This window comes from Schistocerca americana, chromosome 3, assembly GCF_021461395.2.
Source record: "Schistocerca americana isolate TAMUIC-IGC-003095 chromosome 3, iqSchAmer2.1, whole genome shotgun sequence".
NCBI classification, from domain to species: domain Eukaryota; kingdom Metazoa; phylum Arthropoda; class Insecta; order Orthoptera; family Acrididae; genus Schistocerca; species Schistocerca americana.
In genome coordinates this window covers 671,694,629-671,710,679 of record NC_060121.1, presented here as the reverse complement: position 1 = coordinate 671,710,679, position 16,051 = coordinate 671,694,629, and the positions used below count along the sequence as shown (strand labels likewise).

General features: G+C 43.0%; 1 protein-coding gene across 1 annotated transcript in view; it reads right to left on the bottom strand.

The window, feature by feature from the left end:
* LOC124606661 (solute carrier family 22 member 7-like) overlaps positions 1 to 16,051 on the bottom strand; it is a 193,212-nt gene that overhangs the window by 79,210 nt on the left and 97,951 nt on the right. Inside the window, exon 6 of the mRNA XM_047138668.1 lies at positions 11,508 to 11,729. Coding sequence (XP_046994624.1) covers positions 11,508 to 11,729 — 222 coding nt within the window. The remainder of the gene's footprint in view (positions 1 to 11,507; positions 11,730 to 16,051) is intronic.

Sequence of the window (16,051 nt, the reverse complement as noted above, 5' to 3'; positions counted from 1 at the left end):
CACACTTAAGCTCTTCTGTGGCCAGTGGGACCCATTCCGTAATTGTTTGTGGAATTGTCTCCTGTCTGCCCTCCCTCTGCCTTTTAATCCTACCTTGTTCATTATTTTGTCGAAATGATTTTCCCACTTTTTTCATATATATATGTAATATGTTTCGGCTCGTGTTCTGGGGCGCAGTGTAATATATAGGCCTCTTGTGGCTTCTTCCCCTAGTTACTTTCCTTCTCTTCCCAGAATTCTTTCTTCTTTTCTTTTAGAGTTTTGTTATAGATATTTCGTTTTTCAACGTAAGTCCTGAAGAGCGTAGGGTTCTCTACGCAGCGAGTTTTCGTCCTTTTGCACCTGAGATTGGAGGCTTGCCTTACTAGTTCCTCTATCGCTACTGTTGCTTCCTCTTGTCGTGAATTGTCTATTAGCACTTCAATTTGTTTTATATCATCTGACTTTGCTTCCAATTTCCTGATGTCTATTGTTCTCGAAAATACCTGTTCCTCTTTTTCTTGTGTTTTTCGCCATTTTCATTGGATTTTTATTTCCAGAACAAGTTCATTTCCGAAGTGGTCTGTGGTTTGCAGTCCAGAGTGGTATTTATTGCCGTGGTTGGACATCTTATGAATTCAATGTCAATTGTGCTTTTGCCGTTGTGGGAAGTACAGGGTGTCCGAAAAGTCTTTCCCTGATTACATAAATTGATAACTCCGGCTAGAAGTAAGATAAATTATGAAACTGGTGTCTAATTGTTTACAAACTATCAAAGTTTTTTCACACATCAGTAAACTTCCACATGAGCACCCTTGGTAGCACGTAGCACATCTAAGCGATATTCAATTTCCGTCCACACATTAGCCAACATCACTGGAGGGATCGATTCAACGACTGTGGTTATCCGTTGCCGCAGGGTTTCAAGATCTGGTACACGTGTTCGATAGACCACGTCCTTGACATAACCCCATAAAAAGAAGTCTAATGGGGTTATGTCAGGAGAGCGTGGAGGCCAGAAAAGGTCACATCGAGATAGGCACAGGCGTCCAAACCCCAATGAGGCGGTGCACCGTCTTGCTGAAACAAGACATTGGGGTGATACGGAAGCAGTTGAAACATGTCCAGATACACTGCAGATGTGATGGTAGCCTCAGCGAAGAAGAATGGCCCGATAATTCGATCGTGCAAATAGCGCGCACCAAACATTCACCTTTTGACTGCTCTGGTGCACTCCATGACCTCGCCAGGGGGTTGTGAACCCCAAATGACAAAAATGACAAAAAAGGTCGCTTAGTCGGAAAAGGAAATTCATCTGAGAGAACCATAATCGTCCTCAATACCTGATAGCATTGCGACCGCGAAGTCATATCGACGTGGGCAACAAGGCCAGAGCGATTTGCACTTTGTATGCACGAAACAATAAACGTTTGTGTAAAATGCCATGGAGAAAACTTTTTGGCATCTGTAATTCAGGTGAGGCCCTGCGCAACGATTTTTTCGGACTTCGCAGAAAAGACTGCCTTACAGCTTCCACCCTGTCTGCTGAGGTTCTTGGTCGACTAGACCTCGGAAAGTCAGCAACCTATCCTGTGTTCTTGAGCTTTTCGTACCAAGCCTTAATGCTCTTGACATTCCTTCCACATGTTGTCTGGAAGTATCTCTGCACTGTGGTTGGTGATCGTGTCTCATGGTACCGCAGGACACACTGTGCCTTCTCCTGATTGGTTAACATGGCTTCTTGGGCACTGCACCTCATCCACTACTTACGTACTGCGAACCTAAAACAGAAAAAAAGCTTTGGTAGTTGTAAACAATTCGACACAAGTTTCATATTTGTGTCTTACTTCTAGCCTGAGTTATCAATTTATGTAATCAGGGAAAGTCTTTTCGGACACACTGTATATCTTCTTCCTGCAACTTTTTTACTATTTTTTTTCATTTCCATTCTGCAGTTCAAGTCACCGGCAATAATTAGTGGTTTATCATGTTTTGTCTGAGTTATCACTGGCCTATTCCTATTTCACCTCTTATATCAACGGCTATGTTGTTCGGTTGGAAGTTTGCAGATATTATTGTAATGTGTATCGTTTCTGTCTGGAGTGTATCTTCGTGTTTGGTAGTTTTAGTTATTAGCGTTAATTCCAGTTTTACGAATACATTTATTCCTCCCAGGAGTCTTCGCTTGTCATCTGTTTTGCTTGAAGATGAGCGCAGTGAAATTCCACGTGTCAGTTTACGGTTAAAAATGTTTCTGTTTCGTTTGCTACACTATGCGATCAAAAGTATAAGGACACCGCCAGAAACACACGTTTTTCATATTAGGTGCATTGTGCTGTACCCTACTGCCAGGTACTCCATATCAGCGACCTCAGTAGTCATTAAACATCGTGAGGGAGCAGAATGGGACGCTCCGCTAAAAATCCCTAGGTCCACTGTTTCTGATGTGATAGTGAAGTGGAAACGCGAAGGGACGCGTACAGCACATAAGCGTACAGGCGGGACTCGTCTGTTGACTGACAGAGACCGCCGACAGTTCAGAAGGATCGTAATGTATAATAGGCAGACATTTATCCAGACCATTACACAGGAATTCCAAACTGGATCAGGATCCACTGCAAGTACTATGTCAGTTATGCGGGAGGTGAGAAAACTTGGATTTCATGGTCGAGGGGCTGCTCATGAGCAGCACATCACGCCGTGAAATGCCAAACGCCGCCTTGCTTGGTGCAAGGAGCGTAAACATTAGACGATTGAACAGTGGAAAAACGTTGTGTGGAGTGACGAATCACGGTACACAATGTGGCGATCCGATGGCAGGGTGCAGATACGGCGAATTCCCGGTGAACGTCGCCTGCCAGCGAGTGAAGTGTCAACAGCAAAATTCGGAGGAGGTGGTGTTATGGTGTGGTCGTGTTTTTCATGGAGGGGGCTTGCAACCGATGTTTTTTTGCGTGTCACTATCACAGCACAGGCCTAAATTTGTGTTTTGAGCACTTTCTTGCTTCCCGCTGTTGAATAGCAATTCGGGGATGGCGATGGCATCTTTCAACACGATCGAGCACCTGTTCATAATGCACGGAATGTGGCGGAGTGGTTACACGACAAAAACATCCCTTTAATGCACTAGTCTGCACAAAATCCTGGCCTGAATCCTATAGAACACCTTTGGGATGTTTTTGAACGCCGACGTCGTGCCAGGTCTCACCGACCGACATCGATACCTCTGCTCAGTGCAGCAGTCTGCGAAGAATGGGCTGCCATTCCCCAAGAAACCTTCCAGCACCTGATTGAACGTGCGAGAGTGGAAGCTATCGTCAAAGCTACCGGTACGCCAAAATCATATTGAGTTCCAGCATTACCGATGGAGGGCGCCACGAACTTGTAAGTCATTTTCAGCCAGGTGTCTGGATACCTTTGATCACATAGTGTATGTCATATTCCTTTAGAAAGTCTCTTGGAGCGATGTTTATTGCACTTTTTGGACCACGTAATTCCATAGGAGGATCTTCAAAATTTCTACTAATCCTATTTCTTTGCGTTTTTTTGGGTGATGTTGTGTCTTGAGGAAGAGGCAACCCTCCATTTTCTCGAGAAAAACTCGAAAGCGAAAGCGTCGGACCGTGATTACTGCTAGCCAGAATCCAGCTTTATTCACCAACTGTAAATTGTGAAAGGGTTCAAATGGCACTGAGCACTATGGGACTTAACATCTGAGGTCATCAGTCCCCTAGAACTTAGAGGACATCACACACATCCATGCCCGAGGCAGGATTCGAATCTGCGACAGTAGCAGCCTCGTGGTTCCGGACTGAAGCGCCTAGAACCGCACGGCCACCGCGGCCGGCAATTGTGAAAGGGGAATGCCTACTCTGAGGGAGTTCGTGTTATTGTTCTTTGCCAGTTCTTCACATTTCACGTTTTCTTTGATTCCGTTCTTACTGAGAAATTGTTTAACTGAATCTACTGTTGTCTCAGCTTCGAACCTCCTACATAGAGCCAGGCCGTCTTATCTGCAGCTTGTAGATCTGCGTCTTGCGATCCAGCCCTGTCAATATTCCAAGTCCTATGTTCGATGTTGCTTAGCTGGTCTCCTCTCTTTTCTAGTGGTAACTTTAGTCCAGTGTTCTTCGTTTATACTCGTTTCCGTTTCTTGATCTTGTCTCATATCTCGTGTTGTGGGTGTTTGGTCTTCATTCGTCTGAAGCACATTTTCTGTTTCCCTGTCCGTAGTGTTGGGTCTTTGCTGCGGGTCTTTCTGTCTTATACTTTCAATTTCTTCCTTTATCAAAATCTTTTCACTATTTTTGAAATCCTCCATCATGAGGCTTATATTTTGCGTAACTTTTGCTGTAATGTTTGCTTCTAATGTTGTGTCGTGATCAAGAGGCTGGTTGTCGTAGTTACACAGATAGTCCTGATAGGTATCCGTATGTGATGGTTGCCTCTCTCCGTTTCTCGTATTAGTTCAATAAATGGCGCCACTTGTCCCACAACGCTGTGGTCGCCTCCCTCTATCTGGGGATTGTTAACTTCACTTTCTAAGATCGCACTGTCTTTATTTTTAGCTTCTTCCAGGCTCATGTCCAATTTTATTACACTGAAACATTCTATCGAGGTACTCACTACCTTTAAAATGTCATCTTTCATGTCTTTCTTGAGGTACCCTCCGATTTCCACTATATTTATCAAACTTTGTAGAGGACATTTAACGCGTTTTTCTGCTACGTTCGCCATTCCTGAACATCAATACCTTAACTCTATATCTCGTTTATTTTTGATTGCCTAGGACGTTATCGTTTCTTTTTCCCTCGCTTTGGAACATCTCGGTATGTATTCTGTGAAATCAGCAGTGATGGCTCTATTACTATCCAACAGTAATTTAAAATGACACTTCACAGAAATAATACTGACAATTATTTACAGTTTATCTTAACTGGCATTGATTCGAGCCCCCATTAATAACATGGATAATCCAATCCACAATCTCTGTAGATATATTTACCTCATAGTCTTTTGTTTAGCAGTGTGACTTCATACATATGTCTGAGGTGATATTTTGTAGCTTTATAAATGGCAAGCACTTCGAATAATCTTGGTTTATTATTATTCTGTTAACTGATGCTTTCATCATTTCTTGGTAGAAATACAGGAAAAGCATAATATTTTGTATATTCTACATGATTAATTAATACCTGACGATAGGAAGGATGACATTGAAGAAAGAAATTAGGTTCTTAGCAGATACAATAACTACAGGAACTACTGTACGTGATCTAAAGAAAGAGCAAGCTATAAGGAATTGTATGGTACCCAAGACAGGAGAATAGTTGAAAGTAGGCATGTGTTCATTTGATCGAAAATACATTGAGGAACAGGCTTTCAACTACCCAAATTCAGACAATGTTGTTTGTTCGAGGACAGTGATTTAGCTTTCAATAAGCTGAAAGAGATTTATTGAAAAGTACTTAATTGCATCATCCAGATGTGAATGGGTCATTCCAATTTTGGACTTTGAAGGTTCAAATTTTCCAAGGAAAACAGGACAAAATCAAATCATTCCGATACAATATTGGTTTTGCTATTTAAATTCTGAGTAAATTCGAAAAGAACTATATGATATCCAAAAAAGAGACATTGGGTAGAGTCTGTGGATGTAGAAAATTCAAATATCGTTTGTGGGGTCACAAAGCTATTGTAAATTGTGAGCACAGAGGACAGACGTTCATAAAGGACTTCCGACTATTACGTAACAGCCTGTCTAGATGGGAAGTATTTCTCCAGCAGTTTTATATGGGAATAAGATATGTAAAAGGAATAGAGAATTGTGTACCTGATGCCTTATATAGACTATCTGAAAAGGATGACAAGATGAAGAGAAAAGAGAAAGATGAAGACATATTCAGATCTAATTCTTTCAAAGCATTGGAAGGAAAGGTTAATATTAGGGATATGGTTCTGAGCACTATGAGACTTAACTTCTTAGGTCATCAGTCCCCTAGAACTCAGAACTACTTAGACCTAACTAACCTAAGGACATCACACACATCCATGCCCGAGGCAGGATTCTAACCTGTGACCGCAGCGATCGCGCGGTTCCAGACTGTAGCGCCCAGAACCGCTCAGTCACTCCGGCCGGCTATTATACACTCCTGGAAATGGAAAAAAGAACACATTGACACCGGTGTGTCAGACCCACCATACTTGCTCCGGACACTGCGAGAGGGCTGTACAAGCAATGATCACACGCACGGCACAGCGGACACACCAGGAACCGCGGTGTTGGCCGTCGAATGGCGCTAGCTGCGCAGCATTTGTGCACCGCCGCCGTCAGTGTCAGCCAGTTTGCCGTGGCATACGGAGCTCCATCGCAGTCTTTAACACTGGTAGCATGCCGCGACAGCGTGGACGTGAACCGTATGTGCAGTTGACGGACTTTGAGCGAGGGCGTATAGTGGGCATGCGGGAGGCCGGGTGGACGTACCGCCGAATTGCTCAACACGTGGGGCGTGAGGTCTCCACAGTACATCGATGTTGTCGCCAGTGGTCGGCGGAAGGTGCACGTGCCCGTCGACCTGGGACCGGACCGCAGCGACGCACGGATGCACGCCAAGACCGTAGGATCCTACGCAGTGCCGTAGGGGACCGCACCGCCACTTCCCAGCAAATTAGGGACACTGTTGCTCCTGGGGTATCGGCGAGGACCATTCGCAACCGTCTCCATGAAGCTGGGCTACGGTCCCACACAGCGTTAGGCCGTCTTCCGCTCACGCCCCAACATCGTGCAGCCCGCCTCCAGTGGTGTCGCGACAGGCGTGAATGGAGGGACGAATGGAGACGTGTCGTCTTCAGCGATGAGAGTCGCTTCTGCCTTGGTGCCAATGATGGTCGTATGCGTGTTTGGCGCCGTGCAGGTGAGCGCCACAATCAGGACTGCATACGACCGAGGCACACAGGGCCAACACCCGGCATCATGGTGTGGGGAGCGATCTCCTACACTGGCCGTACACTACTGGTGATCGTCGAGGGGACACTGAATAGTGCACGGTACATCCAAACCGTCATCGAACCCATCGTTCTACCATTCCTAGACCGGCAAGGGAACTTGCTGTTCCAACAGGACAATGCACGTCCGCATGTATCCCGTGCCACCCAACGTGCTCTAGAAGGTGTAAGTCAACTACCCTGGCCAGCAAGATCTCCGGATCTGTCCCCCATTGAGCATGTTTGGGACTGGATGAAGCGTCGTCTCACGCGGTCTGCACGTCCAGCACGAACGCTGGTCCAATTGAGGCGCCAGGTGGAAATGGCATGGCAAGCCGTTCCACAGGACTACATCCAGCATCTCTACGATCGTCTCCATGGGAGAATAGCAGCCTGCATTGCTGCGAAAGGTGGATATACACTGTACTAGTGCCGACATTGTGCATGCTCTGTTGCCTGTGTCTATGTGCCTGTGGTTCTGTCAGTGTGATCATGTGATGTATCTGACCCCAGGAATGTGTCAATAAAGTTTCCCCTTCCTGGGACAATGAATTCATGGTGTTCTTATTTCTATTTCCAGGAGTGTATATATTATTTCGTCTAGCTCATGTGTGTTACATCATGTACTCACATAGGCACGTTTTTCTTATTTAAACTATATATTCTGCTAGCAAACATCTTCTTGAGACAGAAGAATAAAATTAGTAATTATGAATAACTTCTTCAAGACACTATGACAATAATCCTGTGGAAAACATAAAGCTCTTCTTTGAGAAATAATAGCACTATACTTGGAAAAATGTTAAGATTCTTTATTAAAAAAACAACAATGCTTTTTCAAAAACGATTAATATTCTCAGTACACAGTCAACAAATACTTCTCGAAAACTGAATAAATCACTTCCTAGAAGACAACAGAACTCATCTCGAACAAAACAAAGTACAGGGTATACAGAAAGTTAGGAAACACTTTCAGTTACTTATTGCACAAGAACAAAACGTTGAACAGGTATGACACATACGTTATTTTGAAGAGAAGCCCTGAAATTTTTTTTCATGTATACCGCCACAGCGTAGTTTGATAATTTGCCCATAGTCAGCGCTAGTCGCAAACATGGCGAGTTCAGGTGCGGAGCGAGTTTTGTATGTGTTGGAGTTCGACAAAAACAAGTGTGCTACAGCTGTTCAGCGGATGTTTAGAACCAAGTACGGTAAGAATCCACCAATAAGGAAGGCCATTTACCACTCGCACAACAAATTCGTTACGACGGGTTGCCTGTTCCCGTCAAAGAGAAGCGGACGTCCCAGTGTGAGTGAAGTGAAAGTGGAGCGCGTACGAGAGAAATTCATAACGAATCCAAAGAAATCGGTGCTTCTTCCATCCTATGAACTCGAAATGGTTCTAATGACAGTATGGAAAGTCCTGCGACAGAAGCTGTCTACGAAACCATTCAAATTGGTGCTAGTGCAGAAGCTCAATGACGACGACAAAGACAAGAAATCTGAGTTTTGTTCGCAGTTGCAACAAGTGAATGAGGATGGGGATGGCATTGTTGATCGCTCAATTTTTAGCGACGAAGCCGCTTTTCACACTAATGGGAAAGTGAACAGGCATAATTGTCGACTCTGGGGTACAAAGCATCTACTCTAATGCATTGAATTTGAGCCTGATTCCCCAAAAGTAAATGTTTTTAGTGCCTTGTCACGTCTAAAACTGTACGGGCCATTCTTCTTCGCCGAGAGCACTGTCACTGGATATTTCTACTTGGACATGTTGCAGCAGTGGCTGATGCATCAAATGCAATCGGACTCTCCGTTCATCTTGCAGCAGGATGTGGCTCCATCCCATTTTCATTGTGAAGTTCGTGGGTACTTAAACACGGAGCCGCCACATCTATGGATTGGTCATGCTACATAAGGGAACGGCTGTTTCATGAAATCGCCTCCCCAATCACCAGATCTCACTCCGTGTGACTTTTTTCTGTGGGGACACTTTAAAGATCTGGTGTATGTACCGCCTCTACCACGTGATGTAGCAGAGCTCCGGGAGAGAATACGGGAAGCGACTGCCACAGTCGACGACACCATGCTGGAACGGGTATGGCAAGAATTGACGTCTACCGGGTCACTCATGGTTCCCATATCGAATGTTGGTAAAAAAACCTTTCAGAGTTTCTCTTCAAAATGCAATATGTATGACATCTGTACAATGTTTAGTTCTTGTGCAACTTGAAAGTGTTACCAGACTTTATGTACGCCCTGTCCTACACAAACAATAAAACTCCTCTAAGAAACAAAATACTGTTACGAATAGTGTGTCCATAGTAGTATACGGAGAAAATTACGTAAATTTGATTGGTACTTCTTATCGAGTTTATTTTCTATGATGCAAAGTTATTTGTCGTAGGTACTGTAGCCTTTCATTTATCAACGATATCTCTGAACGTGAATATCTCTAGGTGTACACTGAGCCAGGTAAAAGTGTTATTTTTTTTTTTTGGATGGGTAGTTCGATCAACCCAGAATCAATATGTTCTCCATGGCAATATAGTTGGCAGCTAAGTTGGTTACATGGCTAATTTTGTCCGAGTCCAACCTTCTGTGCAGTTTTGATTTCTGCAAGTGAGGAAGTATGTAATTGATTCAATTATCTGGCATGAGTGACACTAAGGCAACATGGCCAAGTGTACCTGGAAAGGCTTTTTACTAGAGGTTATGGAGACAGCAACCAGAATTCGTCAGTCACTAAATGTATTTGGAAGACGGTGTCCGTGTGAAAATTCGTTCAGATTGTTTCACAAACCTGTTATGGTTGTTTTATTTTTAATGGCGAAGCAGTTGTCATTTCTTGACATTCAACTGTATGGCCACTGTTCGCAGTGATAATGAATGCCACCTAATGGCAATAGGAAAAGTGGAACAGAGATAAATGGGAATGATTTTATCAGCGAAGGGGGCTGCAAGAGGGGAAACCCACTCTAAAAATCAGACTTCGATCAAAGCCAGATTGTCGTGATATGGCTACTGGGAGCAACATAACGGGAGCGGCGAACATATTCGACTGTATACGTGGTATTGGGGTGAGCATCTATGGAAAGTGATTGAAGAATGCTGAAACCAGGAGGAGACGTTTCATCGCAGAATGTGGAGTACAGAGGCTTGTCCGCTCTATAAGGCAGGATAGAAGACGATTTGTGGCAGTTCTGACAACAGTGTGCAATGCTGGTGCAAACACAAAGTTTCCGGAACACACCATTCCTTGCATAAATTTAAATAAGAGGCTGCATAATAAATAAGGGGCTTACAAAATATTAAATAAGGGTCCAGTGTTGAAGCAACAACATCATCAATTACGATTGTAATGGGTGCTCACATTCCTTCTTATATAAGGTTAATGGTCATGGCGGGACATGCCATCATTTAGGCTAACAGCTACTCAAAACTTGCACTACAGAAGCGAGGCGGACCGGTGGAGGTAGGTCAACTAGCACCCCTTCATGCTCGACGTTGTCCCCTATGGCGATGGCATCTTTCAACACGATAATTGGCCATGTCACAAGGCCAGAAGCGTGTTACAGAGGTTTAAGGAGAATGGTAGTGAACGTTAATGTCTAGGGCATCAAATTCGTCTGATCTGAACAGGAATGGAACATGTCTGTGGACAAACCAATAGCCAGTAATTTACGAGGGCTGCAAAACTTGTGCATAAATATGTGGAATACGTGCCTCCACAAACCAGTCTAGACTTGTCGAATCCATGGCGTGCGGAATCGCTGTTGTACTGCTTTCCAAAGGTGGACCAGTACGGTATTAAGCATGATTCGGTTCGTCAGTATATGTCTGCTATCCTATCTTCCAGGGTTTCTGTCCTATCGAAACAATATTCCCACACATAATGAAATGCTTCCATTTGTTGTGAGAGATCCAAGAGTAGTTGTAAGCTGCTTGGTTCCATCATTGTAAGTAATTGTCCTGGAGTAGTTGTTTTCATCTCCTCTCAGAGTGTGTACGTGTGGCAACAGAAGATGGACTAGAGTCCATTTAGCGTAAGAAGATACCTGACAGTCAGTAGCTCAGTTATCAGCTTTCAGTTGCAAACCCGGAACGGCTGCAGGCAACATCGTCCGTCTGTAGAGTTGTGGCAACGCTGAGGCATTGCCGTGTAGACGTTTACAGACATGCGTTACATGATTGGTTGAGGCATGGGTGCGAAGCTGTCTTTACCAACCCCTTGTAACGGTCGGGGATCAACTTACGCCGACTCTACTGTAAGCAGCGTAGTTCAGGATTGCAGAAATCCAGACTTCCTGTGCTTAGGGAAGAGGCAGTTACAAAGAAGGGGATGCTGACAATCTGATCCCTACAGAGATTTTACCCTGTAGATTGTAAGACGTTTCTTACGATACGCTTCAGTTGAAGAGCTGAGGAAGGATCACAACAGCGTGAGGCATCTTTGTCAATGTATAGCAATTGATATAAATATCATAGATTTCATTTTCTTCTATTTACGAAAACATTTTAGTTTCCTCATAACTTGTGGTCACCTGGCAATGACGAGCAGAAGTGTGTTCTTGAAGAGGTTCCAGCTGGAGAAGATGCTTAGGTAGCCCATGCGGTCCCGCTTGGTCTTGGCCACGCTGCGCAGCACCTGCTGGGTGAAAGCCGGCACGCTGGCGCCGTTGGTGGCCGCGATTCGCCGCAGCACGCTCAGCGCCTCCTCCTCGCGCCCTCTGCACGTCAGCCAGCGCGGCGACTCGGGGAACCACCTGCGGAAGGCCAACGGTCTCTCAAAGTCGTCCACCACAAAGAGAGCAGAAAGAATGTTGAGAGTAATCTTCACGCTTTGTCGCTGCATTTCTCATTCTAGTTAGGGCAGAAGATGTAGTCATGAAGTTCTATTCATCATCGCGAAAATATTAAGCTCTGACAACGGAACTTGGTTCTTCTCTACGTGTCCACCCTTTAAGACGATACATTTTTTCCCAACGATGGATGACCTGGTGGAGACTTTGGCCATGGATAACTGCATTTTGGCTGTCTAGGAAATGTTGCACCTCGAATAGCACCACATCGTCATTCTAAAAATGACAGTTACGAAATGGTTCCTGCATCCGACGAAGTCATTGCCTGGCTGTAACTGTTTGTCCCCTTCGAGCACCAGTATCTGTCTTTCTCTTGCGATTCGCAGTTCTTCACAAAGAGTTGCTCGGCCACAACGATTTTCGTCATTCAGACTTGTTCGACTGCACAGAATGCGTCTGTGTCCCTAACCACAGCGTCATATGATAGTGCATTGTTGTCCTATACTTCCACAATCTCAGAATGCATTATTAATAGTTTTTCTCCCTCATATGCAGAAAACTAATTGCTCTCCTATTCTCCACTTATGTTAATGGGCTACACTATTTAGTTTTGGCTTCCCAGCGGCGTGCTGCGAGAGAGTGGTATGCTATTTTCAACTTGTGACAGCACTGCATACATGTAACAGCGAATGAACGAAAAATTAATTACATCAGTTTATTTTACTCTATCACCAAAAACAACGTATAAACATTACAATTCGTCTCAACACACAGATCAGAAAGGCATGTTAAAAACACACTCAATAACACTGCATGTTCTATGTTGTGGAGCTCTTTTTTTATGTGTTCGAAATCTTTTCATACAGTGATAAACAGAGGCATTTGCAATAAACCCCTAAGGCACGTAACATTAGAGGCCAGCTAAAAATCCATGGCAGACATTCCCACTGGTCAAATGTCTAAATATAACGCAGCCCCCACGTACCCACTAGCAACTGCTCACCTAATACTATGAGACTAATAGGAAATGATAGGAAAAATACCACTCAACTAATACAACAAATAAGATCTATAACAATACCATGCACAATAACAACCTTTCATGTGACGAAGAAAGCATGTACAGCTGTATCCGCGGTAATAGGACCATTAAACTAACTGAAGGAAACCTAAAAACACACAGCCAACTACCTCAGGACCACGCAGATCAAACTATAAAATAAATACAGTTAACAACACAATCAAAAGAATTCCGAAGTCAGTCAGGTATACTACGTACAAGAAAGAGGTTTACATATGTGTTCACCTATTCGAGGAACACTAGCCAACATCTTCATGAATCATAACGAAAAACTAACATTTGAAGATGTCCTACCAAATAAAAGCTACAAAATACAGGCCCATGGATGATCTAATATGCACGGTAGATGAACGTCTGGATACAATACAATTACACAAGTACTATACCCAAAAACATAAAGTTTACAGTAGAGGAAGAAGAGGAAACCAAACTGAACTTTCAGGGTATAACCACAGAAAAAAAATCATATACACACCTACGAGATCTACAAAAAACCCCAACAACAGCACATAAAAAATGCAGCCCCAAGCTACCTACAGCATCACAATCTGCCGTCAGATACGACTCATACAGACTCAATTACATTCCTGTCAAAAAATTTGATTACTAAGAAGCGGCAGCTAGTATAAAACTAATAGCATTAATAAAAGACACAAAGAAACAGGAACAAAAGAATTAAGGCACAGATGATGAAACAAATAAATCAAACCATACCAAAAATACTTGCAGACATACTGACAACAAAGACATAAACAGCGGTAAAAATAATGTGAGCAGATAGTCACAAGAAAATTAGATCTACTGACATTCCAAAACAAACTCACATACAAAAGAGGTAACAACTTCTTTTTTTCTTTTTTCTTTTTTTTAAAAAAGAAAAGAAACAGTGTGTAGATTTTGCCTAAAAACGAATAATTCTCTAGAGTAACAAATCTCAAATCTAGAACCAACATCCAACAGATACCAGCAGTATGGATCTACCAGCATAATTGCACGGATTGTGATGAAATCTACATCAAAGTGACTGGAGCATGTTTGATACGACGCGTAAAGAACAAACCGGCGGACTGAAATGTCGTACGAAACTAATCAGCATTTGCAGAACACCTTATGAGGAGTATCATAGGACAAACACAAAAGATATGAATATCATAAAAATCAGTCACAAGCAATCAGCAATCGCCTCATTTCTTAAGGAAAGTAGTAAGAGTTTACATACACTGCAGACCTGAAAGGACGTCGCGATTGTTTTGATGTTTTTAATATGGTATCGTGTGGTTTTGGTAAATGTAAAATAATATTAGTATTGCAATAAAAGATAATTCTATCCGATACGATAATTATACCCTCATGTGGCTCAGAAGTCCCACTTGTGTTTTAAGTATAAATTAAAAAAAGTCTTACATTGAATTGCTCCTTTTTTAGCTGCTATGGTAATATTCTTCCTAAATATTAAATCCCTTAGTACAATTTTTCACAATTTGGGTAGGAATAAATCAAATACCTTTATCCTGCACCAAAATATAAAGGACAAACATTGTTAGCCAAAATCTCAAAATATTTTTGAGCGATTTACTTTAATGTTTTACATGATACTCTAATAAATATGGGCTGTACATTGTTTTCAAACAAAACTGTCCAAGTTGTCTATTAAAACCAACCATCAGAAAGATTTGGAAAAAATAAGAAGACAACATAAAGAATACCAATCAATCGATACTGTAGTTATCATGGAAGCTACAGTTCAATATCCACAATAATTTCCAAATCCATTGAATCCGGCTGACTTCGCGCCAGACAGTTTGAAGCTTAAAGTTTATGTTCCTGTAATACCACCACTCAGTATCAAGCCTCTGAAAATTTGTAGTGATACCCGATGAGAACTTGTCTCGAAGCTACTATCCTCACTGGTTCAAGAGCTGGAGAGGTCGCTCTCGTACAACATATACCAATGTTCCCAACTGATTTATCTATCCATTTTAGGCGACTTCACTTCCTAATCAAGGTTTCATTTGCAAAAACAATAAAGAAAGCTCAGGGTCAGACATTCGAATACTTTAGTACCTGTGTTAGGAACTGATTTACAATCAGAGAGTTTTCCGCATGGCCGCTTGTATGTTGCCCTTCCACGAGCTGGTAACTCAGAAAATTTCTTCATAGTCTTACCCCACAGAATTCAAAAAACGAAAAATGCTGCATATTCTGGTTTTGTCTTAGATGAGCGGTACAGACATAGTTTGTTATCCAAAATTATTAACAGATTACAAAACAAAATACGTTATTTGCGTTAACGGTATCACAACTACATTGTCGGTTGTCACCCATGACTACCTGGCAGATTCTCCACCACAGTGTTTTTGAACTGCAGGGTTTACCTGGCAGAAGAACTCCGCCATCTTTCATATTCATCCACCAACAAACCATGGCACATTGACCTCATTACATAAATACAACATCTCCAGTCTCTCCTCAGCTCCTTAGACTCATCCCAGAACGTCTCTCTCCTCACCCCTACCACTCCGCATGCTCCTACCTTCTACATGTTTCCTAAAGCTCATAAACCATATCACTTAGGATGCCTCACTGCGGCTGTTACAGCGTCCCCACTGAAAGAATCGCTGCTCATGTGGACCAACACTTTCAACCAATCATAACCTACCCTTCTATATCAAAGACATAAAAAATTTCCTCCATTAACTCTCCACAGTTCCTGTTCCTTTACCACATGGTACCTGCTCGTCACTATTGTTGCCACCTTCCTGTACACTAACATGCCTAATATCCATGGCCTAGCCTCTACTGAACACTACCTTACCCAGTGCCTGACTGATTCCACATTTACAACCCCCTTCCTGATCTACATGGCCAACTATGTCCTCACTTAGAATTTCTTCACGTTTGAAGGCATCATCTGTAACCAAATTTGTGGTACAGCAATGGGCATCTATATGCCACTATCCTCTGCTAACCTGTTCATGGGCTATCTACAGAAAACCTTCATAACCGCCCAGAATCCTGTCCTGAACCTTGCACTTGGTTAACATCACTGATGATACCTTTGTGACCTGAACTGAGGCTGAGGACACCCTATCCACATTCCTTCAGAATCTCAAATCCCTCTCTCCTAATTGCTTTATCAGGTGCTCCTCAAACCTATAAGCCACCTTCCTATATGTTTACCTGCACCTCAAACATGGTTAGATCA